Here is a 27,631-nt window from a genome sequence, read left to right on the forward strand (position 1 = left end):
TTGAATCTTAGTGTTTTTGTCATTAAAAAACACCCTAACAACTATATTTTTAATGGCAAGATTTTATACTATGTGCATTTATTAATTTGAGATGAAACGCGAGATATAGAGATATATTAAGATGAGATTAATATGTTTCGTGCTGTCTACTGATTGACTTAGCAATATTTTGTAATGTGGAAAACATTTTGGAAGTTAGTTCTTGCATGCAAGTTGGTTTTCCAAATTGTTGATGCAATCTATGAGATAATTATACGCCCATTGCACTTTAGCATGTGAATTTCCAACAGACTCTGGTTTTCTTTCCTCGATGCTTTGTTCATCTATAGAATTTCCAACAGACTCTGGTTTTCTTTCCTCGATGTTTTCTTCATCTATAGAATTTACGACAGACTCTGGTTTTCTTTCCTCGATGCTTTCTTCATTTATAGAATTTCCAACAGACACAGGTTTTCTTTCCTCGATGCTTTCTTCATCTTTAGAATTTCCAACAGACTCTGGTTTTCTTTCCTCGATGTTTTCTTCATCTATAGAATTTCCAACAGACTCTGGTTTTCTTTTCTTGATGCTTTCTTTATCTTCAGAATTTCCAACAGACTCTGGTTTTCTTTCCTCGATGCTTTCTTCATCTATAGAATTTCCAACAGACTCTGGTTTTCTTTCCTCGATGTTTTCTTCATCTTTAGAATTTCCAACAGACTTTTCTTTCTTGAGCTCTTGTTCTATTTCTTTAAGGTGTTCATTCTTGAGGAGCTCTTCTTCTTTTTTTCCAAGCTGTACAAACACACGATGATATCGAATGACTTCTTGCAAAATCAGATTCTTAAAGACTTCAGGCTCAGACTCAGCAATCATCAGTAAAACAATTACTTTGGATAATTGAGCTAAAAAAATAAAATAAAAATAATGAACACAAAAATTGTTACAACCCTGCCCCCGTTCTATATTTATGTTGAAAAAGCAATGCACTTCTTAATGGTTTAGTCAATAAGCCTTCGTTTTAAAGTTACATTTTAAAGGTTGCAGTGAATAGCGAATGCATGTATACGGTTTTAATTTAAAACGTCAAACAAACTATTTATCAGGTAGGTAATAAGGCAAATTCGTACTCAAAGATCTAACAAGAGAATGAAAAATTGTGCATTTATTTTTTCTAGTTTCCAGTGCAAAGTAACTATTTATAAAGTAACTAGTAAATAATTTATTGGGATTACTTTCATCTTATACTGGTAACACCATTATCAAAAAACAAACAAACAAACAATTTACGCAAAAAACCAATGATGTGGAACATGAGCCTCGATCGTTCAGTATGCAAAATATCATTGATTATTGTGTATTAAAATTTTCCTTACATTTCACAAAACAAAAGACAAACTTTCAACCAAAAACTTCTTTCACAACGTCATACCTTTCAAAATGTTGGCTTTAATTCTTATTATTGTATGTGTTAACTTTTCCAAGGAAGCAACAAAACTCTCTTGTTTTTCCTTAGGTAACGCTTCAGCAATCGATTCCTTCAAACGTTGAAAATCGTATTTCTCTGTAAATTTATTGTCAATCAAGAAGATATCATTCTCATCGTGAATCAAATCTCCTAAGCTTTTCAAACAATTTTCCCTCATACGTTTCATGACAGATGCTTCATTAAACTTTGGTCCTTCGTCATCCTCCGCATTCTTGAGTTCGTTGTCAACATTGGTGCGAACAAAAAAGAAAGGTTTGTCGAGATCTTTTGAAACTTTCTCAGCCAACTCTTTGTCATATTGAGTGAATCGTGTTTTGCAAAAAATAAGAAAAGCGTCGTACTTCTCTAAACCACCAATTTTCTTACAGTACTCTTTATAATTAGGGTAGGTAGGTGTTCCAATACCTGGTAGATCCCAGAAAATAATCTTTTCATGTTTTGGGTGTGAATATCTAGTGGGTTTATTCGTCATTTCTGTAACATCAACAGCTGCTGCCCCCTTCTCATAAGCTTTAATTCTGAAGGAAATAAATTCTTGTAAATTTAGTTATGTCGAGATATACTTGTCTGTTACCTTTTAAAAAGACCTCTCTATACTGCATACAATTAATGTCTACCATATGAAATTAGCAGCTGTTTGGTTAATTGTACGAGTAAAGTGCTCAAAACTTAGCAATTTTAAACATTTCATCCAGCGATTATCAAGCTTATGAAAATTACGTTAAACAACAATGTGGGAATATAACTATAGCAAACTGAAGACTATTACACATTTCTTAGAACAAAGACAATGTTTTCCAAAGACATTAATCTATCTTACTGGCTGTTATTGACTCTTTTAATATTTCACTGTTTAGTAAAAATACAGCTTTTAAATCAATTTATTCAATACTTAAAGAAAAACATTATTACCCTCTCACAGCGTTGATGAAAGATGATTTCCCTGTTCCAGAGTCTCCTGTTATGGCAAAATTTATCTCTGTGTCAGTCCACAAAGGAATTGAATCGCTGCTGTAAAAATCCAGAATATTATCAACACCGTGTCTCTGAGCTTGTTGAAAGATTTTTTTGGTATCCTTAGTATTTAAGAAAATGGCATTATTCAAATTATTCACAAACAAGTCTTTTCGACGTTTGATATGCTTCAGGATGATATCTTCAAACAGATTTTTATTCATGAATTTGTTGTCGATTACGAAAATATCAGATTCATCCATAACCAAATCTTTAACAAAATCAAAGCATATTGTTTTGATGTTTTTCAGCATAGCTTCCTCATCTTTTTTGAAATTTTTTTTGTCGTCTTCAGCAAGGGTGCAAACGAAAATAAAAGGTTTGCGGAGATTTTTTGAAACACTTTCGGCTATTTTTTTCTCTATATCAGATATTCTTGATTTGAAAAAAATGAAAAATGCGTCAAAATTCTCAGCACAAGGCGACTTTGAGCAAGGCGCATTAGATGGAAAACAGCATCTTGATGGTAAACAACAGAATATTGAACAAGGTACTAAACAACAAAGGGATGATGATGAAGAACAAGTTAATGTTTTGATGTCAGGTAAATCCCAGAAGATGATGTTTTTGTTTTCAGCAGAAAGATAAGTTGCAGGATTCTTTTTTTCTTTTTGTCAGATATAAGTCTAAAGAAAAAGCATTAATAAATATACATTACTTTAAGAACTATATGAATTTTAATTTGGCAAAGAAATTGCACATACAAGTGCTTTCAGTCACAAGAAACATACAAGATCACTCGAAGTTTAAAACAACCAACAACAATAATGCAATAGATATTTCAACAGCGAACGTTTTTATATCTATAGTTGCGAGGAAGGATGAGAATACCAGTAGCGGATGCAGGATAAGAAAGAATGCATTAAATTGGATGCATTTCAAATTAAAATACTTTACAAACCCTCTTATTAATGATAATTTGATTTGGCTCTAAATTGCTTTTCAAGTTTTTTAATGAATTTCGTGTTGTTAGTATTTTAAATTTAAAATGAGCAGATGTAATGCATTCTGACTTACTCTGGATCATTCAACTGAGAATACTTTGTTCTTTCTGTAGGGGATGCATCTGTCGAGTTGTCGTGGCCATCTTCAAATCTACAAAGAATAAAATCTTTCAATATGATGTATTTCAAACGGTTAAAAACAAAATAAATGAGATGAACTTCCTCATTAACTTTTGTTTTAAATACGTTCGGTTCATGTAAAGTTCGACGTTCTAACTAGGCCTAAATGCACATTTTCCTGAGGATCGAAATTTGTTAAAGCTTAATTAAGCATTTCTAAGACATTTGAGTTACTTTGTGATGTGTCACACAAATATGTACAAATTGTCTCAAGTCAACTTTAGACTTTGAAGAACCTATGATTGCTTCTAAACAAGCTATTGCATTACTTGCTTCTTAAGGCAATAAGGAATATAGTAATACCGGTTTAATATAACAAAAACTGCCACGAGGTCGAAATAGAATGAATATTTTGTCACGCTTTGTGCTTACAGAAGCAGATGCTATGAATATTATGATAGACAAGTATACAAATTATTGTGGACATGGTGACTTTAATTCTTCATTTTATGCCTGGTATTTATTACATACTTTGGATGTGAATAACTGTTCATCGAAAGCTCATTTTACTAAGTTTGTCAAAGTATTTAGCACAGTGAAACGAAAACTATTTAACAAGCGGTCAAATGTTTGCGGTCGTTCTTATTGTTAATTAGACATCTTACCCAGGAGAGCGTTGATGAAAGATGATTTTTCTGATCCGCTCAATCCAAGTAAACCAACATGTAATGGGGAAAGCTCACGATGCCACTTCTCGATTTGATTATTGTAGAATTTATTTATACCATTAAGTCCTTTATTCCTCACTTCTTGTTCAGCCTCAATGATATAAATTTCTTCCTTTTCTGTTAATGTTAATGCTCGTTTAGAGAGGCATAAACCCATGTTGATAGATAGACAAGATCGTATTTATAGGAATGTTTCCGATGCTAAACGCTCAGCAAAGTAATTGAACGTTGAACTTTAATCATAACATTTGTAAAAAGTCGTTGAAAAGCAACAGTGGGGGTTCGCGTCCATTCTTAATATGGTAAATAGTTCCTGGAACGAATTATACATCACGGCCTAATCAAAAGTATAAGTGATGTATAACTTTCAAATAAAATATTCGAAATAAGGCCTTTTTGTAGATAAATTGTTACAAACATTAGATTTGTTGTAGGAGTCTAAACTCCTTAACAAATTATAAGATTTCACCTTTTGACAAAGAACCTTTATCTGAAAATGCCCTTGCTAAAGCAATACAAATGCTGTCAACGATTACTAACAGCCATAAAATTAAACGTTAACACAACTTTGATTCCATAAAACTAAACATTAGACATAACTTTGCTTTTAACATCTAAGGAAAATTTCTTTAATATTCAAAAGGAAAATCAATGTCACGAGCACATAAACATGTTTTGCCAAAGAATTTCTTGATTGATTACTAAAAAACCTGCATGACCAGAACAAAAGTGTTGATTTGTCAATTACTGATTGGATAACTCGTTGCATCATGTTTTCTAACAAAACCATGGAAGCAAGTTTGATTATAAACCCTTCATATTTTTAGCTTAAGAGTTACAGCAAGCCCTTCATATTTTTTTGTTGTTAAATCATTCAACTGTCTAGCAGTTTCAACAAAAATCGATGCCAAATTAAAAAATTGTATTTCGCAACAATATGAAATCACGAGGGGTGCAGATTGCCAAATAGAATAAACGTAAGTAAAGTATTACCATTAAGAAAAGCAGAAAAGAAAGATTAGGGTTCTTGTGCATAAAAAATTATCACCTAAATTTGAAGGATTTAACAAGTCAGCTCTCTGATACATATATTACAATGGCTGGGGAAAGCTCTTGGATACATACCACTGCCAAACTTGATATAGGATTTTAGAAAGAAGGGCTGAGTCTTTTTGAGTCCTCTTCGAGGCTCAAACATTTCCCTAAATACAATCGTTCTGCTTGTTATACAATAGTCTTCTACATATTGAACAAAAATGTTTCCAATATCATAATATGATTTACATAGTTAATGGCATACCAGTATCACATATCCCCAACGTTTGAAAAACTCCATGCAATGATGGTGTATAACCTTGGAGTTATAATAAAGTTAACAGCAACAATTTTAGAATTAATATATTGAAAAACTATACACACTATATTTGCTAATAAATCATGCGGTGCTTAGTTTCGAGTTGTTATATGAAATATAATGCGTGAAAATATGTAGCTACTGCAGCATATCAATAAAGTCTTTTTGTTATAATACTGAATATTTATATAGCGTATATTTATGTTGAAAGAAAGAAGGAATCATAATACTATAAATTTGAATATGTGTGTATGTAGAAATGTCAGTAAAAGTGCAATACGGGAGAAAAATTTTATTTTAGTACCGACCGTTCAATTGCAAACGGTACGTAGCTGTTCGTTTCTGTTCAGGTAAAAACACGTTTTTTTGCAATGTGGGGGTCATTCTGTCATTGAGTTTCGCGTGGTTGTGAATTGTTGCGGTTTATTCTATCTAAAGCATTTTTTTGCAATACACCAATACGTTTTGTAAGGTATTCATCCGCCGATTGGACTTTAGCTGGTGACTTGTCAACCGCCTTTTGTTTCAAAAACTCTTTGATTTCATCACCAATTTCTTCCTCAGATTTTGACTGATCGTGAAAACCAAACACGCGATAATATCGAGTGACTTCTTTAGAAATGAGTTGCACAAAAGTTTCAAGATAAGGTTCAGCAATCATGCCTAAAACAATCACCTTGGATACTTGAGCTGAAAAAAATAGAAATGAAATCTTACCAATTACATTGATATTAAACAAGAAGTTATAAACTGAGTATACCTCTCAAAAAGTTGGCCTTAATTCTTATTATTGCATGTGTAGACTTGTCCAAGGAAGCAACAAAACTCTCTTGTTTTTCCTCAGGTAACGCTTCAGCAATCGATTCCTTCAAATGTTGAAAATCGTATTTCTCTGTTATCCTATTGTCAATCAGGAAGATATCTTTCTCATCGTGAATCAAACCTTCCAGATTTTTCAAACAATTTTCCCTCATACGTTTCATTACAGATGCTTCATTAAACTTTGGTCCTTCGTCATCTTCTGCATTCTTCAGTTCGGTGTCAACATTGGTGCGAACAAAAAAGAAAGGTTTGTCGAGATCTTTAGAAGCTTTCTCAGCCAACACTTTGTCATAGTGAGTGAATCGTGTTTTGCAAAAAATAAGAAAAGCGTCATACTTCTCTAGACCACCAACTTTCTTACAGTATTCTTTATAATTGGGGTATTTAGGTGTTCCAATACCAGGTAGATCCCAGAAAATAATATTTTTATGTTTTGGGTGTAAATATCTAGTGGCTTTCTTAGTCGTTTCTGTAACATCAACAGCTGCTGCCTCTTTCTCATAAGCTTTAATTCTGAAGAAAAGAAAGATCCTCAAATAGTTAACAATTCTTACATTTTACTTGTTTAGGTTAATGCAATTACGTTCATTAATGGTAGAAATTCAAATCATAAATTGTTCGGTTGAAGTTTTAGTCTTCAGGTTTAGGCTTTAAGCTAAACAGATAACCTATTTAATAAAAAAGGATTTTATTAATTAAAGTTTCCAGAGTTTATTTTGATTTTTAAGTAATAGATAAATTACCCTCTCACAGCATTGATGAAAGATGATTTTCCTGTTCCAGAATCTCCAATTATTGCAAGATTTATTTCTGTGTTCATCCACGAAGCAATTAAATGACTGCTGTATAAGTCCTGTATATGAGGAACACCCTGTTTCTTTGCTTGTTTAAACGATTCCTTTGTTATCTCGTTGTTTTTACAAATGGTTTTATTCAACGAGTGCAGAAACAAATCTTTTCGACGTTTTTCCAACTTTGAGATAATATCTTCACACAGACTTTTATGATTTGCTGTATCTCGGTTGTTAATTTCGTAAATATCAGCTTCATCTTTCATTAATCCTTCAACATCTCTTTTAAGTTGTTCCAAAAGACTTGCTTTGTTATCTTTGGATTCGTCAGAGTGGGTGAGAATAAAAATGAACGGCATTCCATGCTTTTCTGAAATTTTCTTGGCAGTTGCTTTCTCTTTCTCCGTTATTCTCGATTTGACAAATATAAGAAATGCATCTAAAGTGCTAAATCTAGGCTTCTTTGAAGACGACTCTGATCGTATATTCCTGAATTTGATTTTGCCATTATTAGGATGATCAAAAGGAACTTTTGCAAGACTCTCTAGGTCAATTTGGTATCTAAAAAAAGTAGGAATATTTTGAATTTTAAAGTAGGCTAAAGGAAATATTAAGTTGACTCTGGGCATTCAGACATTTTATCACAAATATTTAGCGAAGGTGCTGGTTCCAAAAGTATCACATTTTAGCAACTCACTTTGACAATCTAAACTAAAACACTGTGTGTAACATGGACAAATTTTTATAGCACAACTATTCATATATTGCTATGAAGAAAGATGAAATTACAATTAATCACGCTATTGCCCGTATTCTAAAAGCTTACTTACCTACACTCACTGACAGAGCTTCAAAGTCACCTCATAAATATTCTAAGACCGCATTTTTACTCCACTGATTACTTGATTTGAAATATATTGGCTAATATCTGGTTAACGCTCGAGAAATGGTATTGCCATTGATTGCGAATAAGCTATTAGAATATAATATGCTTACCAAATAATGCCAAAGACAAATGACGATTTCACATCTTTGTGAAACAATTTTAACTGTAGACTTACAAAAATTTTATAAATATAAACAAAGCACTCAACGCAACCTGTATCATTTGTTTTAACAAGTCAACTATCTATGGACATCGTTTCTATCATAAAGCAAACCAGAAACAACTTACCCAAAGATGGCATTGATGAAAGATGATTTTCCTAATTCACTCGAACCATATAAAGCAAAATGCAAGTCTAAATTATCCCACTTCTCGAATTGTTCTTTGTACAAAGCACTTATTCGATCAAATCCATCGTCTTTGACATGTTACTTAGCTTTATTTAAAAACTTTTTTTCTTCTTTTTTCAATTTTAACTTTGGTTTTAAGGAATACATACCCTTGAGGATAGATCAATCTGATCAAAATTAAAACAGGTCTTAGATATAAAGCGTTGAACAAGATTATTGACTGTTCCAATGTTGTTTTTGTCAGAAGTCGGTAAAAAGCAACAGCGGGGGTTCGTCTCTATTCAAATAGTGGTATTTCGTTCCTGGAGTGATTTAATGCATAAGAAATGAAAGAATTTACTTATACTCTTTGTGACTGAAATTGAAACATTTACCTTTACATTTGTATTTTTGATATTTCGTTATGTATAAAGGTTATATACAATGCAAGTGTTGATTTAAAACCATCAATCAAAAAGTAATAGAAAAATTAATAGCATTTTAAGTGTCGATGCTGACAATTTTGTGTAAGATTTTTCAAATTACATGATGAATTGGTCATCATTACACTATATTTTTTCAATGACAAGGGCTTAGATCCGATTCAAAGTTTTTTTTGAGTCGAATGCCTCAAAATTTTACTGTGTAGGTGTGGTATAAAGTATTTTTATCTGTCTGTAAATTATGTACGTATTCAAAACATCTGTCGTAAGATAAAAGTTACCTGATCATGCAAGACGTCAAAAATGACCTTTGGACAAGGTATTATTATTCAAATAAGTGTGTCAATTATTTGAACTTTTATCCAAATATTTATTAGTAGAGAAATGTAAAACTTTACTCGGTACTTTCTATTTTCATATTCTAGCGATTAAAAGAAATCATTCTTGTATTTCAGATATTTTTATCATAAAGTTACAAATGAGATCCTTATCATACTATGCCTTCAGACGAAAGTCACGAAACCCTACGCTTCCGACTGTTTACAAGGTTGAAAATTTGTTTAAATTTTGCAAAGACATCCTCTGCAACAGTTGGTATAAAAATTTTTTGGTTCTTCGTTAGCTCGCCATTGCCAAAAAAAATTTGGTCCTAAAATAAAATGGTTTGAAAAAAGAGTGAAATCGAAATAGACTGAAAATCGGACTCATTTGATCTTTAACACCTGATAAAGCCTTAAATGAATGAATGAATAAAAAATTTGACACGCTGGCCTCGTCAACTGAGTTTGATTTCCACGAGTCAATTATTCGAACAAAAATTTACCAATCATAAAATAGCTACGGAGGTAAAAGAAAAGTTTAAATATTACAAAGCTTAATTTTGCCATAGATTAATGAAACATGAAAAACTCGTATTAAAATATTTTTAACTTGTCAAAATGCTTAATTTGCTCTATAAGAAAATAAACTCTAAATTTTTGACAAGAAATTTAAGAAAAACAACACCGTCTGCATAAAGATGTTTTGGACAAGTTGCAACGTCGACAGCAAAATAAATGCATTTCAACTTAACTCAATTTCACAGTTTGAGGACGTGCCTGATAAGTTTAAGAAGATATGATTGAGTCATGGAATAAATACTTTTGGAAATAAAGGAAGCAAACGTGCATTTTAAAATATTTTCGTCTAATTCAAGATAAGGTTGTTATATTTAGTATTAATCGTGTTTTTAGGTTTAATACATATTTTAATAGTCACTTTCGATGAACAGTGCAGTTCAATAGAGATGTTCTTTGTTATATTTGGTCCCTACGTTTGCAAGACAACAACTGAAATATGAGCAATCTGATTAACAGAGAATAAAAATGTACACAAATTTTAGTGACTGGCGAAAAAATTCCATATACTGGCATAAAGACGGGTATGTAAAAAATGTATACTTTTATAGTAATGAACACAAATAAGAGCACGTAATGTGAATTAGAAACTAATAACTACTCGTTTTGACATCTGCAAGCTACCAACATGTACGCAAGAGTACCTACACTATAGTTTTAAATATGATCAAACAAGATTATTGTTTGACACCAAAACTGTTCGTAATTGACATTTGTTTTAGTAAAATGAGGTAAAACTAAAGCTTTGTTTCAAAGCTTTTCTTGAATTTCTTTTAACGTACATGCACGTCATTTACCGCTGCTTTTTGCTCTTACATCCCAAATCTCAAGAGCAAATTTTTGTAGATCGTTGACGTACGTTGAAAAAAGTCATAAAGCATACTAAATCAATGCACAAAGAGGGCTTCCCGTCCAACATATGGAATGAATCTTTTCAATCCAATATCCTTCGTTTAACATCAATTACAGGCATCGCCTTTGTGACTTTTCTTTAGTGTATTTTGAAAAAACAGCAAGCCATTCTTCGTTTGACTTAAGTTCTTTGGATGCTTAGTCAGGAAGGTCAAATATCTGACGGTATTCCTCTATTTCCTTCACAATCACACCAAACTTAAATTTGGGATCAACCAGTGTAAAGATAGCATTAACAAAAGCTGAAGTAGTAGCTGCTGCTCGAACTAAAAAAGCTATAAGAAACATTGTGTTTAATAAAATGAGTGATCATGCAGGTGGAATTAAGAAAATTCTTTGAAAGATCTGGGGCTGATCTAGGATTTTTCAAACATCAGTCATAAAACGTCAGAGGCGCTCCGCACCTGGGGGGGGGGGTCTGAGGCATTCTCCCCTGAGAAATTTTAAATTTCAGAGCCTTGAAAATGCCGTTTTCAGCGTTTTCAGCGTGGGCATCGTTTTTGCGTAAAAACAACACATTTTGCTTACGTTTTTTTCAAAAAAATATGAAGTGAACAATACTTAAATGTTTTGCCAAATATTTAGGCTCATTATCATGCCAAATATATGGCTCATTAGCATGTCTACGAACGTAAAATTTGTTTTACAATAATGCTATTCAAAAACAGATATAGTCTTTAAAAATATCTACCAAGTTGTCAGGCATAGACCCCCCTAGAGACCCCCATTCAAAACCTCTATGTAATGAGTTAAGTTAGAAATTTGGTACTACAAGTGACAGTTCATAGATAAAGAAAAGCTCAGACTTCAAACCATGCAAGTTTATTGTAACCCTTTACCCATCTCCACATCAGTGCCAGCAAATTCACCTTTTGAGAAAAAACTCAAAATTTTTTTCTGCCAAAGATTAAGCAAAAATTATCAGAGTGAAAATTTGCAGTTAAGGACAGCTTAATGCTATAAATGTTTATTAGGCATTTCACTTGACTATTATCTTCTGCAAGGTGTGCTATATAGCAATCACTAGTAGCATTGTATTATCATATACAAACAGAATGTAACCAACATGTCTTTAATTATTTAATTACATGAATGTTAAAATTGGGTCATGTGTCATGCTTACTGGTTATGACAGATATCTTTTCATATGATCAAAGCTCGTTTAAATGTAAATCTGAAATAATTTAGTTTAGAAATTATAATGATCATCAGAAAAATTACCTAGTGATCATGAAAAATACTTTGCTGTTTTGCCAAATTTCAAGGTTTATCTGCATACATAGGAAGACATTTTTACTTTATAGAAAATGCTTTTCATACATCAATGGAATTTGGAATTTATGGCAAAAAATCTGGTATGAGCCGTAGATTAACACACATTTACATCTCTACATGAGGTGTTCAGTTATAAAAGAGGGCAATATGTGACATGGGACAACATTTCATGTATGTGAAATACTAAGGTTTAATACCATTCCAGTCAAATTGTCAAAATAAAAAGCTTCATGGATCAGAAGACTCAAAATCACAGGTTATAGTAAACAGTTTCTCATGTAATCAATGTTAGTTTTCTCAAATCTTAAACAATATGTAGTATAACAGTCTAATGATTGAATGATCAATGATCATAAACTGAAAAACCCCAAACATTAGTTTATGATAAAGTAAATAATAGTATGGCGCCTTATGGCTACAGATTTTTTGTCCATTGAAATATATTTGCAGGAATGTAGGATTTCGCTGCCATATAACGGTCACGATTCCCCAAGCACTAAAGAAATCATAGCTAAAAGTCCTTCGGCAACAACAATTTTAGAAGCATCAATCTGCTTACCATACGCCATATTAACATAAATCGCATCACACACTCGCATAAATTGACTTTGATATATTACATTCATGCATACACTTCAGTTGTCCTTTACTTACGATTTTGGATGTAAATTTCTGCTGATAAAACTCAAAATAATGTTGGCTTTGTTTTGAACATCAATGACTGAAATGTCGCTCGCGAGATCGTCTTTGCCAAACATTTACAATTCATCCATAAATTTTTCGCCCTCTTGAAAAAATTCACAGTTTGGACAGCAGCATTCATGTCAATATATGAATTTGCAAACGATTTCCATAAATTCCATCTGATTGTAGTTTAGTTTCTATCATGCTTATAAAAATTACTATGAAACGATCAAACATTCAATTCAGACAGTGAGCTTGACTATGTTAGCTCAGTTGGCTATCAGTCGAAATCCGTCAAACCAATCACAATAAAACAAAAATTCAAATGAACCAATTGTAAGATAGCAATTGGACTCCCTTATACGTCCGGCCACCCCTCTTATCAGTCGAGACTATTCCAGACTGTCCACTGATCTGGCCATTGACCAATAAAATAAGCGTTTTTGGCGTTCATAGACTCCTTTATCCGTCGAACCAGTCAAGCCACTCCGCTTATCAGTCGGTTATTCCCATTGAGTTCTATAATAACTGGAGGGGAAACGTCAACAAAATTAGTATAAATTATTAGCGCGCGGCCGCGTGGTCAAAAACATGGCGGATTTTGGTGGTCAAAGTCAGCGGAGAGACGCGGGCTCATGAAATAAAATTTTTGTCGCCCACCCTGATTTGACCATCACAATTGCGAGTATAGCAAATATCAAAACTTTTTATTTTCCTAACATAAACTTTTTTTTAAAATTTATTTATTAAATTGCCAACTTCTGTGGTTTGCGGACGCTGAAATAGCCACAAAAAAGGAAACATTTCATGACTCCGGTAAGTAGCACAGTATTAGTTTTACTATTTTGTTTTTAACACGATACTTGAAGAGTGTTTCTACTACTAAGTTTTAATTTAAAGTTATTTTGGTCCAGTCTTGTTTGTTCTTCACTTAATCGCTCGCCAGACGTGTCGAAGCTGTCAATTTTTATCGAGTTTTGCATCCATCTTGTATCATGATCAAGGCATCAAGCTAAACTCTCCTGATTTGAATTGAGTTTACCTCCCAAAAATGGGGCATAATTTGTTCATGTTTTTTTTTGAAAAGATGAAGGAAAAGTTTACAACAGAGTTGTGTTGAAATTGAATGCAGTGCCATGCAAAATCAATGAGAACTATGGTATATGTTGTATAATAAAAATAACTATTAAACTGTTTGCCTGCTACATTTGACTGACTGTATAGTGTAGACAATTATAATGGGATTGGAAAGTTGGATTTATGCAAACAGTTTTAAAGTACTACTTAGCGTTTCTGTAAATGAAGTATTTATTTTTATAGTAAACAGGTTACTACTTCAAAACCAAGATAAAAGCAGTGTGTTGAACAATGTGCTAAGATTTGTTTCTACCTTGAAATTTTTGTTCAACAGTAGCTTATGATTATATCATTAATATGCATGAAAAATTAAACATATTATTGTCTCATCTCATTAAATCCATACTTTGTATGATTCCAGGTGATCCACAAATTCACATCGGATGCATTGGTTACAATGAAGTTGAATGTAGAAGGAGCAAAAATAGATGGCAAAGAAATTCTTTGTGTCTTATGAAGAATTAGTAGAAATCAATAAAAAGAATTCTTTGAACAAATTGTAAACAAATCTAAATTTGCTCATGGTCAAGCAACCTAGTCAAAGGAGCAAAGTCTGTCTTCAACATGTGACCTTTCCAATGATTTAGTTTCTTTGTACAAAATACTATTTTCGAGAAACTTGATTTGTAAGTCTTTCATTAATATTTTTTTACCAAGAGATAAAAGGAACTAATTCAAAGGCTTGATGTAAAATACAAAGATTTAACAAGTTGTTTATCATTTAATTCCCAAATGTTAGTTTGTACATATAAATAATTAGTATTGGTAGCTGTAAGTTGTTTAAGCAAAACAGAAGAGTAGTAGTGCTCGAAGGGGTTAGCATTTTTGAAAAATTATATCTTGTTCATGACATATATTACACAATTCCAAAAAACTGTAAGTAATGCACAATAATATCTATAAAACTTGATAAATTTCTTCACCTACACTGTCAAATAACTATTTTGCCTTCATGCAGCAATAGACAGTGTTTTTGTCAGAGAAACCAATGCACTTTAGTTTCCAAGTTTGTAATTTCAATGGAAAATTAATGTAGTTCTGTTCAGTAATAGATCCAAGATTCTGCCAAGCTGTTTACAAAATACAAATTACCAAGCAACAGTGTCATGGTGTTTTGAATTTTTTCCTTTTTTGTAGCTCTTCTAGTTCAACATACTTTCTTTATGAGTTTTCAGTAGATTTATCAGGTAATGACAATACACTTATGATACTTATCCATGGTAAACTTTCAGTTGACTTATGTCGTTGGACTGAAGCAAACATTTTCTCGCTTCCTTAGGAGCATTTTTACACAGATTTATCCATTTGAAGCAAGAAAAATAGGTGCACCAAACTGTTTACAAACAGTCAAACACACAAAAGCATGAAATAATGTATAAGTTTGACGAGATTGACAGGTCTAGTAAAGAATGCCGTTTGATTTTCACTTTTAAAAGGCTAAAATGTCATAAAATAACTTAAATGTTGCGTTCCTCTACCGTCGATCCTCTTTATTTTGATGTGTGTCTGTACTGTGTTTTTCACGGAATGCTGAAGCATTATTTTCACATGATATGCTGTCGGTATCGTAATTGGGTTTTTTTCTCACTTGTTTTCGTTCATACAAACAGTATTAGAAATCAGGAGGGAGTGAATATTGAAAAAAAATTTTAAAGTGGAAGTTTTGACCACCAAAATCCGCCATTACTGCCATGTTTTTGACCACGAGGCCCAGGCCCCTTTGCCCCTCCAGGTCTTATAGAGCTCAATGGTTATTCCAGGTCAATTGAAATTCAACTGGTCTGGTTACCAACGAGATATTCATTGGATTAGTTATTAGTTTTCAATAATAAATAAAGCTGGATTTTTATCACGAAGTAAATGCGATAATAAAGTAAGAATAATTAATGATTTTTAATTATTATGAATAGTAATTTTTGAATTTCAAACATCAGTCGCGCGACGGATTTGACATACTCTAGATCCGCCCCTGGGTCAGATTTCTCCCATTCAACAACTTGTTCATTGTGGAAGTGAGTTCTACCATCAAGTCCATTTTGTTTCTTAAATTGTCTGGCCTTCTTTAAAATCTTCTCTTCGTCCGAGTCTATTTCAACTGATTTCGATGAAGATGAACCCACAATATGCAAAAAAATTGAAACTTCGAGAATTCTCTCGTTAAATTGCGAACAATTTCGTCCAAGTTAAACGTTATAGTTGTTACAAAGCTTACAGCAAGCTGCAGGGTTTCTGTTCTTTTCATTATATGATAAATAGTTCCTGGAATATGATGCAATAAAAATAAATGAAAGGGCTTCATTCTAAAAAAGTACAAGGAAGAAATTATCTAATTATTCAAGTATATCTGATCACAGTTTTGCAGTTGGAAATCTATTTATTGCCATTCGGGTGAATTTATCAGATCAACCTGTTTCCCGTCTATTTTTGAAAGGAAATATATCGAATCCCATGGGACGATATTACTATAAATTTTCTTTGAAAGCTTTTTATATCTTCATTGGTCAGGAAATAAAGAGTACATTTTATGTAAGTACCTCTCAAGAAAAGTTAAAAATAGTTTTTATTGAAATAATAAAATATTACTGTCAAGTATAATAGCAACATTTTACTTGTCAAGAAATATCACACAATTCGCGGAATGGACTTCGTATGAACTATATGATGTCAGCAAAAGTAAAGCACTTTGATAAATATGAAAATTGCGAGTCTTTTTTCAGTCATGTAAAAGCTGGCTGATTTTTGACTGTCAATTTTTTGAAGCATTGAAGTAGCAAAGATAGATTCTCATGGAAGACATCTCTTTACGATATGAACAACTGTCTTCAGTTGAACGGTTGAAGTAAAGTCCTTCTTCAGAGGGTTGAATCCAAGATTATTGAATTCTTCAATTAGCTAATGAGGGATTCAAAACGCTGAATTTAAAAGTCTATTTAAGCTTTTGAAAATCACTTCTTGTTGCATAAAATTAACTTTACTTGCAAAAAGGTTATTCGTATCGAGCACATAGAAGCTTTTTAAAAAAGACGATTTGAGTTTGCTTGAGACTTCATATTTCTAGTGCAGACCAAAGTCACAATAACATACAGTCTGTAGCTACAGAGGGTCCAAAGGGAGTTGAATCGACGTCAAACTAATTTGCTGTGTTTACTGCTTACAAAGTTTCAAAGACACTTGTTATCAGATTTTGAAGGTCATATCGAGTTCAACTACGACCAGACTTTTCATTCAACGAGAACCATATCTGTCGAGCTTAAATTTTTTATGAATTGAAATTTTCGTACTCTTTTCTATTCGTTTAAACATGTATTTAGATTTTGGCAAGCAGTTTGATGTATTTATGACCATTATACGTTGAGTCGAAGTTGACAAATTGTAACTCCGAAGTCGTCCTGTAGAGCATACTTTTTTTTGGCCGATTTTTTTGCTCATTTGACGTCATAAGTAATACGGAAGTCGACAGTAAAATAGTAGGAAGCTTTAGCAAAGACTACAAGTACGACTCAGGGAACTCGACATTTGAATAACTGGAATGATAACCGAAGCCAAAAAATATTTGTTGTCATCATTCGTCATCACACGTCAGGCTCTAGTCTCTCGCGTGTTCATTTTATTTTTTTTAAATCATTTGTCCCTTGGTAATGGTAGAGTTCGGATCTTGATCAGAGCGTAAAAATAACGTAATTTTTGGAATGAAAAGGTTCACGGAAAGTGAATCAAAGTGATAAATCGAGAAGCAAGATGAGGTGAACTTAGTCGATCTGCTCTTACGCTGCGGTTTTCCTTTAAAACTTATCAAAGTCTTTAAGGATATTCAATTATGGATATCGAGATGACAACCATTTAGTATTTCAAGTTTCAAGCACTATCAAAATCGATGAAAAATACAATCGCTCTGTAAAAAGTAAAAATGCGAGTTATAGACTCAATATTTTTTATGAAACTGGATATTCAAGCTTCTTTTTTATTCGGAAAAACAGATCTTTAAATCCACTTAAATGACAAAAAAGACAAACACTGTCTGACACCGTTTGAAAGTTTACCTTCCGACGAAAGACAAATGTATGCTTGAATATTTTCTAGTCATATTTTCTATTGTATTGTCTTTTTAGGAAACAGTGTAATTTTCAGTTGGCTTTTCCTCGTTACAAGTTGTAAGTTACAACGAACTCACTGTAGTAAAGTTTCAGCTGTAAAAAATAACCTTTTGCGAAGAGTTGGCCTCGTGTGTTGTTTGTCGTGATGTTGTTTATATGTTTATGCTTTTGCAATTTGTATTCAAATTTATATTGGCCGTGTATGTCTGGCACTCAGGGGAATGAAACTGACGTACAAACCGCGTGAATATTCGACTTTGAAGGACTGGAGCTGACGTACAAACCGCGCAAGAGACTAGGACTTTGGCTTCAATTTTATATCTATAAAATGTATTGTCGTTATCATTCCAGATATATATATATGGAGTTCACTGGTACGACTACGAGTACGATTTACGTCATTTTGGCGCGAAAACATTATTGCGACAACAGCAACACGTAGCCGTCATCAATCTGAGTACGATGTTTCGTAAAAAATTCGTAGTCGCGACTACGATAATTTTTTAAGCAAAGAAAGTAGATGTATTTCTTCATTCTGTAAGAAATTGCTGACAGTACTATTTTCGAGCATCCAGGCTTTAATTTAGAAACTTTTTTGAGCGCAGATGTACATTAAAAAGGAAAATATGACCTGCAAAACTTTCATCTATTTCGTACGCAAAGTGAAAGGTAAACAAACAATAAAGTAGTACAAATATATCGTACATAAAACTTAAAATAGTGAAGATTTCTCAGTCCAAAGAGTCCTATATTCTTGCAAAATCAGTATTACCGATTTGTTGATATCATTACTGACAAATAGAGCCGTAGCTGCTTCGCAAACGTCGGTATTTTTCACAATAAAAGGCTCGTTCTGTTGTTTATAGCTAAAACAAAATTTTGACGAAGCGACAACGACAACAAACCTCCTCGTGCCATTCCCTTACACGGTCAAACTTCGTACTCGTTGTCGTAGTCGTACTCTTGCTAAAACTCCCTAATATCTATTGTCATGTCGAGAATGTGTATTCGCAATGACGTCAATGCAGCAAACATGGCTGCCAAAAAGATTACACAGGAATTGTTTAAAAATTAAAATGGTCAAAAATAGCCACTTTTGACGGTAATAAAATCTGTTTGAAAATACCAACTTCATATCTGTTTGCGTAAAAATGATTTTGTGTGTGTACTCGCTTTTGAATTAGCCAATAAAACAGAATAAAAATACTTCACTGCACTTAAAGGCCACAAATTATGTTTTATGTTTTATATTCAAGCTTATATTTATTCTTTTGGTATTCACAATCCGTCAATTTTTGCCTAAACATACATTTTGCTTTCAAAAATGTTTTTGTTGCTTATTTGCGCATTTCAGGAAAGCAAAAGTCAAAAGATAAAAAGGAAAATTTGCAATTCGCAATGCACACAATAACCACAATTTAACTCGTTGATACTTTACTGAAGTATTTAAAGGTTTACCTGAAGAGAGAGACCACCATATGATGATTAATTGATCATTGATGGCACGCGTTCTCATGATAAAATAAAATTTCTCTCAATAACACTTGATAAAGACTCAGTATAGTGTACGTGATTCGATGGATGTTTAACTTTGCGATGTATTATTTCACATCGAATACACTTGAAATTTGTCGTTTGCTGTAAATTTAGTGTAACAGCTCTTGAATTGAGTTGTGTTTTTTGTAGAAAATATTGCCTTGAAAACTGTCCAGCAATTGATTTTCGCAACTGCAGAGAATTCAAAGTACGTCTGTAGCTCTGAATTTAGTGTCAGTGAACTGATTTCAGTTCACAAATACAGTCCCGTTATGTAAATGAAAAGCATTATTATTCATTTCTAAAAAATCTTTTGTTTTCGAACGAAGGAAATACAGAAAAATTTGCATAAAAGGATTAAATATTCAGGCTGGCAATACTAAATTGTAAATTCTTTATGCACAAAACGTGCTTCAAACCTTGTCATTTAAAACAGCTCGCTATACTTCACTTACCTTTTCGTCATGATTATTTTTCTTTTTCAGAATATAAAGCATTATATATTTCTTGTTCGATCTGTTAGGTAAGTTTGATTACTAATAAATTTCTTTGGGATTTGGATGTAATAAATTCTTATTCCATACATAACATACAAGATCATCTTTTAAACTGCTAAAATATTGACTACATCTTTTATTAAAATTATCCAACATGGCGGCTATGACGTAACTAGCAGACCATGCTAAGGAATGGGAAAATAAAGTTTTTCAAAAAAGGATAGCAAACAAGAATTAACGGGCAGGTGCAAAAATTCGCCACATAGCTTGTGTACTCTTGCTTAATGGACGGGTTTTTATTAGTCAATAAGATTATCAAAACGGTAGTCAACATCAACACTGAACAACAGTCCTTCTCAGGACTTTAATAAAACGCACACGATCTACATCTACTAACATGCTGGTTCTCAGAAAGTCGTCCGAGTTGTTTGAGTCGTCTTAAATGAGCCATTTCAGTCGCGTTGATAGAGCACCATCCAATGAGCTTGCGTTCTAGAGGTGACTGAAACGAGTGAATCTACTTGGATTAGTATTTGCAAATCACGCTTTAATTTTCTAATTTTCTAAGGATGTTGTCAACAAAATAAAAAATAGAAAATTTCGTGCGCTTGATTTTAACCTCAAATTTCGTGAAAAGTCAATAAAGAATTACAGAAAAATTGAATCTTCGTGTTTTTGTCATTAAAAAAACACCCTAACAACTATATTTTTAATGGCAAGATTTTATACTATGTGCATTTATTAATTTGAGATGAAACATGAGATATAGAGATATATTAAGTTGAGATTAATATGTTTCGTGCTGTCTACTGATTGACTTAGCAATATTTCGTAATGTGGAAAACATTTTGGAAGTTAGTTCTTGCATGCAAGTTGATTTTCCAAATTGTTAATGCAATCTATGAGATAATTATACGCCCATTGCACTTTAGCAGGTGAATTTCCAACAGACTCTGGTTTTCTTTCCTCGCTGTTTTCTTCATCTATAGAATTTCCAACAGACTCTGGTTTTCTTTCCTCGCTGTTTTCTTCATCTATAGAATTTCCAACAGACTCTGGTTTTTTTTCCTCGATGATTTCTTCATCTATAGAATTTCCAACAGACTCTGGTTTTCTTTTCTCGATGTTTTCTTCATCTATAGAATTTCCGACAGACTCTGGTTTTCTTTCCTCGATGTTTTCTTCATCTGTAGAATTTCCGACAGACTTTGGTTTTCTTTCCTCGATGCTTTCTTCATCTATAGAATTTCCAACAGACTCTGGTTTTCTTTCCTCGATGTTTTTTTCATCTAAAGAATTTCCAACAGACTCTGGTTTTCTTTCCTCGATGTTTTCTTCATCTGTAGAATTTCTAACAGACATTTCTTTCTTGAGCTCTTGTTCTATTTCTTTAAGGTGTTCATTCTTGAGGAGCTCTTCTTCTTTTTTTCCAAGCTGTACAAACACACGATGATATCGAATGACTTCTTGCAAAATCAGATTCTTAAAGACTTCAGGCTCAGACTCAGCAATCATCAGTAAAACAATTACTTTGGATAATTCATCTAAAAAATAAATAATAATAATGAACACAAAAATTGCTACAACCCTCCCCCCGTTCTATAGTTATGTTAAAAAAGCAACATATTTCCTAATGGTTTAGTGATAAGCCTTCCTTTTAAAGTTACATTTTAAAGGTTGCAGTGAATAGCGAATGCATGTATATGTTTTTATTTAAAAACATCAAACAAACTATTTATTAGGTAGGTAATAAGGTGAATTCGTACTCAAAGATCTAACAAGAGAATGAAAAATTGTGCATGTATTTTTTCTAGTTTCCAGTGCAAAGTAACTATTTATAAAGTAATTGGAAAATAAATTATTGGGATTACTTTCGTCATATACTGGTAATACCATTATCAAAAAGCAAACAAACAAACAATTTACGCAAAAAAACCAATGATGTGGAACATGTGCCTCGATCGTTCAGTATTCAAAATATCATTGATTATTGTGTTTTAAAATTTTCCTTACATTTCACAAAACAAAAGACAAACTTTCAACAAAAAACTTCTTTCACAACGTCATACCTTTCAAAATGTTGGCTTTAATTCTTATTATTGTATGAGTTAACTTTTCCAAGGAATCAACAAAACTCTTTTTTTTTCCTTTAGATAACGCTTCAGCAATCGATTCCTTCAAACCTTGAAAATCGTATTTCTCTGTAATTTTATTGTCAATCAAGAAGATATCTTTTTCATCGTGAAGCGAATCTCCTAAGCTTTTCAAACAATTTTCCCTCATACGTTTCATGACAGATGCTTCATCAAACTTTGGTCCTTCGTCATCCTTCGCATTCTTGAGTTCGCTGTCAATGTTGGTGCGAACAAAAAAGAAAGGCTTTTTGAGCTCTTTTGAAACTTTCTCAGCCAACACTTTGTCATTTTGAGTGAATCGTGTTTTGCAAAAAATGAGAAAAGCGTCATACTTCTCCAGACCACCAACTTTCTTATAGTACTCTTTATAATTGGGGTATTTAGGTGTTCCAATACCAGGTAGATCCCAGAAAATAATATTTTCATGTTTTGGGTGTGAATATCTAGTGGGCTTATTTGTCATTTCTGTAACACCAACGGGTGCAGCCTCTTTCGCATGAGCTTCAATTCTGAAGGAAATAAGTTTTGTAAATTTAGTTATGTCAAGATATACTTGTCTGTTACCTTTTTAAAAGACCTCTCTATACTACATACGATTAATGTCTACCACATGAAATTAGCAGCTGTTTGGTTAATTGTACGAATAAAGTGCTTAAATCTTAGCAATTTTAAACATTTCATCCAGCGATTATCAAGCTTATGAAAATTACGTTTAACAACGTGGGAATATAACTATAGCAAACTGAAGACTATTACATATCTCTAAGAACAAAGACAATGTTTTCCAAACACATTAACCTATGTTGCTGGCTGTTATTGACACTTTTAATGTTTCACTGTTTAGTATAAATACAGCTTTTAAATCAATTTATTCAATACTTAAAGAAAAACATTTTTACCCTCTCACAGCGTTGATGAAAGACGATTTCCCTGTTCCAGAGTCTCCTGTTATGGCAAAATTAATCTCGGTGTCCGTCCACAAAGGAATTGAATCATTGCTGTAAAAATCCAGAATATTATCAACACCGTGTTTCTGAGCTTGTTGAAAGATTTTTTTGGTATCCTTAGTATTTACGAAAATGGCATAATTCAAATAATTCACAAACAAGTCTTTTCGACGTTTCATCAGCTTCAGGATGATATCTTCAATTAGATTTTTATTCATGAATTTGCTGTCAATTACGAAAATATCAGATTCATCCATAACCATATCTTTAACAAAGTCAAAGCAAATTGTTTTGATTTTTTTTAGCATAGCTTCCTTATCTTTCTTGACATTTTTTTTGTCGTCTTCAGCAAGGGTGCAAACAAAAATAAAAGGTTTGCGGAGATTTTTTGAAACATTTTCGGCTATTTTTTTCTCTATATCAGATATTCTTGATTTGACAAAAATGACAAATGCGTCAAAATTCTCAGCACAGGGCGACTCATCACAGCCAAAACAGCATCTTGATGGTAAACAACAAGATATTGAACAAGATACTGAACAACAAAGGCATGATGATGAAGAACAAGTTAATGTTTTGATGTCAGGTAAATCCCAGAAGATGATGTTTTTGTTTTTAGCATAACGATAAATTGCAGGATTCTTCTTTTTCTTTTTGTCAGATATAAGTCTATAGAAAAAGAATTGATAAATATACATTACTTTAAGAACTATATGAATTTTAATTTGGCAAAGAAATTGCACATACAAGTGTTATCAGTCACAAGAAACATACAAGATCACTTGAAGTTTTAAAACAACCAACAACAATAATGCAATAGATATTCCAACAGCGAACGTTTTTATATCTATAGTTGCGAGGAAGGATGAGAATACCAGTAGTGGATGCAGGATAAGAAAGAATGCATTAAATTGGATGCATTTCAAATTAAAATACTTTACAAACCCTCTTATTAATGATAATTTGATTTGGCTCTAAATTGCTTTTTAAGTTTTTTAATGAATTTCGTGTTGTTAGTATTTTAAATTTAAAACGAGCAGATGTAATGCATTCTGACTTACTCTGGACCATTCAACTGAGAATACTTTGTTCTTTCTGTAGGGGATGCATCTGTCGAGTTGTCGTGGCCATCTTCAAATCTACAAAGAATAAAATCTTTCAATATGATGTACTTTAAACGGTTAAAAACAAAATAAATGAGATGAACTTCCTCATTAACTTTTGTTTTAAATACGTTCGGTTCATGTAAAGTTCGACGTTCTAACTAGGCCTAAATGCACATTTTCCTGAGGATCGAAATTTGTTAAAGCTTAATTAAGCATTTCTAAGACATTTGAGTTACTTTGTGATGTGTCACACAAATATGTACAAATTGTCTCAAGTCAACTTTAGACTTTGAAGAACCTATGATTGCTTCTAAACAAGCTATTGCATTATTTGCTTCTTAAGGCAATAAGTGATAGAGTAATACCGGTTTAATATAACAAAAACTGCCACGAGGTCGAAATAGAGGAATATTTTGTCACGCTTTGTGCTTACAGAAGCAGATGCCATATGAATATTATGATAGACAAGTATACAAATTATTGTGGACATGGTGACTTTAATTCTTCATTTTATGCCTGGTATTTATTACATACTTTGGATGTGAATAACTGTTCATCGAAAGCTCATTTTACTAAGTTTGTCAAAGTATTTAGCACAGTGAAACGAAAACTATTTAACAAGCGGTCAAATGTCTGCGGTCGTTCTTATTGTTAATTAGACATCTTACCCAGTGAGAGCGTTGATGAAAGATGATTTTTCTGATCCGCTCAATCCAAGTAAACCAACATGTAATGGGGAAAGCTCACGATGCCACTTCTCGATTTGATTATTGTAGAATTCATTTATACCATTAAGTCCTTTATTCATCACTTCTTGTTCAGCCTCAATGATATAAATTTCTTCCTTTTCTGTTAATGTTAATGCTCGTTTAGAGAGGCATAAACCCATGTTGATAGATAGACAAGATCGTATTTATAGGAATGTTTCCGATGCTAAACGCTCAGCAAAGTAATTGAACGTTGAACTTTAATCATAACATTTGTAAAAAGTCGTTGAAAAGCAACAGTGGGGGTTCGCGTCCATTCTTAATATGGTAAATAGTTCCTGGAACGAATTATACATCACGGCCTAATCAAAAGTATAAGTGATGTATAACTTTCAAATAAAATATTCGAAATAAGGCCTTTTTGTAGATAAATTGTTACAAACATTAGATTTGTTGTAGGAGTCTAAACTCCTTAACAAATTATAAGATTTTACCTTTTGACAAAAAGCCTTTATCTGAAAATGCTATTGCTAAAGCAATACAAATGCTGTCAACGATTACTAGCAGCCATAAAATTAAACGTTAACACAACTTTGATTCCATAAAACTAAACATTAGACATAACTTTGCTTTTAACATCTAAGAAAAACGTCTTTAATATTCAAAAGGAAAATTAAGTCACGACCACATAAACACGTTTTGCAAAACAATTTCTTAATTGATTACTAAAAAACCTGCATGACCAGAACAAAAGTGTTGATTTGTCAATTTCTGATTGGATAACTTGTTGCATCATGTTTTCTAACAAAACCAAGGAACCATGTTTGATTATAAACCCTTCATCGTTTTTTCTGAATAGCTACAGCAAGCCCTTCATACTAAAATCACGAGGGTGCAGATTGCCAAATCGACTAAACGTAAGTAAAGTATTACCATTAAGAAAAGCGGAAAAGAAAGATTAAGGTTCTTGTGCGTAAAAAATTATCACCTAAATTTGAAGGATTTAACAAGTCAGCTCTCTGATACATATATTATAATGGCTGGGGAAAGCTCTTGGATACATACCACTGCCAAACTTGATATAGGATTTTAGAAAGAAGGACTGAGTCTTTTTGAGTCCCCTTCGAGGCTCAAACATTCCCCTAAATACAATCGTTCTGTTTGTCTTTGTGTCGAATGCCTAAAAATTTTACTGTGTATGTGTGGTATAAAGTATTTTTATCTTTCTGTAAATCATGCACGTATTTAAAACATTTGTCGTAAGATAAAAGTTACCTGATCATGCAAGACGTCAAAAGTGACCTTTGGACAAGGTATTATTATTCAAATCAGTGTGTCAATTATTTGAACTTTTGTCCAAATATTTATTAGTAGAGAAATGTAAAACTTTACTCGATACTTTTTATTTTAATATTCTAGCGATGAAAAGAAATCATTCTTGTATTTTAGATATTTTTATCATAAAGTTACAAATGAGATCCTTGTCATACTATGCTTTCAACGAAAGTCACGAAACACCACGCTTCCGACTGTTTACAAGGTTGAAAATTTGTTTAAATTTTGCAAAGATATCCTCTGTAACAGTCGTTATAAGCGTTTTTTGGTTCTTCGTTATCTCACCATTGCCAAAACATTTGGTCCTCAAATAAAATGATTTCAAAAAAGAGTGAAATTGAAATAGACTGAAAATCGGACTCATTTGACCTTTAACACCTGATAAAGCCTTGAATGAATGAATGAATAAAAAATTTTATTTTGACACGCTGGCCTCATCAACTGAAGTTAATTTCCATGAGTCAATTATTCGAACGAAATTTACCAATCAATAAAATAGCTACGGAGGTAAAAGAAGAGTTTAAATATTACAAAGTTTAACTTTGCCATAGATTGATCAAACATGCAAAACTCGTGTTAAAATACTTTTAATTTGTCAAAATGCTTAAACTGCTATATAAGAAAATAAATTTTTGACATGAAGTTTAAGAAAAATAACACCGTCTGCATAAAGACGTTTTAGGCAAGTTGCAACGTCGACTGCAAAATAAATGCATTTTAACTTAACTCGTTTTCACAGTATAAGGACGAGCCTGATAAGGTTTATGAAGATATGATTGAGTCATGGAATAGATAATTTTGGAAATAAAGGAAGCAAACCCGCATTTTAAAATATTTTCGTCTATTTTATCAAGATCAAGTTGTTATAATTAGTATTAATCGTGTTTTTAGGTTCAATTCATATTTTAATAGTCGGTTTCGATGAACAGTGTAGTTCAATAGAGATGTTCTTCGTTATATTTGGTCCCTACGTTTGCAAGACAACAACTTAAATATGAGCAATCTGATTAACAGAGAATAAAAATGTACACAAATTTTAGTGACTGGCGAAAAAATTCCATATACTGGCATAAAGACGGATATGTAAAAAAGTGTACACTCGTAAAGTAATGAACACAAATAAGAGCACGTAATGTGAATTAGAAACTAATAACTAATCGTGAATCGTTTTGATATCTGCAAGCTACCAACATGTACGCAACACTATAGAGTATCAACACTATAGTTTTAAATATGATCAAACAAGATTATCTTTTGACACCAAAACTGTTCATAATTGACATTTGTTTTAGTAAAATCAGGTAAAGCTAAAGCTTTGTTTCAAAGCTTTTCTTGAAATTTGTTTCACGTACATGCACGTCAATTATCGCTGCTTTTTGCTCTTTCATCCCAAATGTCAAGAGCTAATTTTTCTAGATCGTTGACGCACGTTGAAAAAAAGTCATAAACCATACTAAATCAATGCACAAAG

General features: G+C 32.5%; 3 protein-coding genes and 1 long non-coding RNA gene across 7 annotated transcripts; 1 reads left to right on the plus strand and 3 right to left on the minus strand.

Moving 5' to 3' along the window:
• On the minus strand, positions 1-4,527 carry LOC124437789 (interferon-inducible GTPase 1-like). 2 transcript variants are annotated; one of them, XM_046987724.1, is made up of 5 exons: positions 4,212-4,527; positions 3,524-3,577; positions 2,381-3,108; positions 1,412-1,986; positions 1-884 (listed from the first exon to the last, which is right to left on the minus strand). In XM_046987724.1, exons 3-5 carry the CDS (start codon positions 2,734-2,736, stop codon positions 196-198), a joined length of 1,620 nt encoding a protein of 539 aa, XP_046843680.1. In that variant the 5' UTR covers positions 2,737-3,108; positions 3,524-3,577; positions 4,212-4,527; the 3' UTR covers positions 1-195. The 2 variants fall into 2 exon arrangements, with proteins under 2 accessions (XP_046843680.1, XP_046843679.1); XM_046987723.1 differs by having other exon boundaries at positions 3,500-3,577.
• Positions 4,476-20,397, plus strand: LOC124437801. The gene is made up of 3 exons (XR_006945852.1): positions 4,476-4,548; positions 19,462-19,466; positions 20,387-20,397. It is a non-coding gene; the product is annotated as an uncharacterized LOC124437801 (long non-coding RNA).
• LOC124437790 (interferon-inducible GTPase 1-like) lies at positions 5,660-8,720 on the minus strand. The gene is made up of 4 exons (XM_046987725.1): positions 8,416-8,720; positions 7,194-7,802; positions 6,389-6,963; positions 5,660-6,318 (listed from the first exon to the last, which is right to left on the minus strand). Exons 2-4 carry the CDS (start codon positions 7,598-7,600, stop codon positions 6,017-6,019), a joined length of 1,284 nt encoding a protein of 427 aa, XP_046843681.1. The 5' UTR covers positions 7,601-7,802; positions 8,416-8,720; the 3' UTR covers positions 5,660-6,016.
• LOC124437781 lies at positions 20,266-25,693 on the minus strand. 3 transcript variants are annotated; one of them, XM_046987710.1, is made up of 6 exons: positions 25,569-25,693; positions 24,787-24,967; positions 24,074-24,151; positions 22,965-23,681; positions 22,000-22,574; positions 20,266-21,474 (listed from the first exon to the last, which is right to left on the minus strand). In XM_046987710.1, the coding sequence occupies exons 2-6, from the start codon at positions 24,924-24,926 to the stop codon at positions 20,786-20,788; spliced, it is 2,199 nt and encodes a 732-aa protein (XP_046843666.1). In that variant the 5' UTR covers positions 24,927-24,967; positions 25,569-25,693; the 3' UTR covers positions 20,266-20,785. The 3 variants fall into 3 exon arrangements, with proteins under 3 accessions (XP_046843666.1, XP_046843665.1, XP_046843664.1); XM_046987709.1 differs by lacking the exon at positions 25,569-25,693 and having other exon boundaries at positions 24,098-24,151; positions 24,787-25,109; XM_046987708.1 differs by lacking the exon at positions 25,569-25,693 and having other exon boundaries at positions 24,787-25,108.
• Positions 25,694-27,631: the final 1,938 nt, after the last annotated feature.

Source organism: Xenia sp. Carnegie-2017, unplaced genomic scaffold (assembly GCF_021976095.1).
Source record: "Xenia sp. Carnegie-2017 unplaced genomic scaffold, XeniaSp_v1 HiC_scaffold_17, whole genome shotgun sequence".
NCBI lineage: Eukaryota > Metazoa > Cnidaria > Anthozoa > Malacalcyonacea > Xeniidae > Xenia > Xenia sp. Carnegie-2017.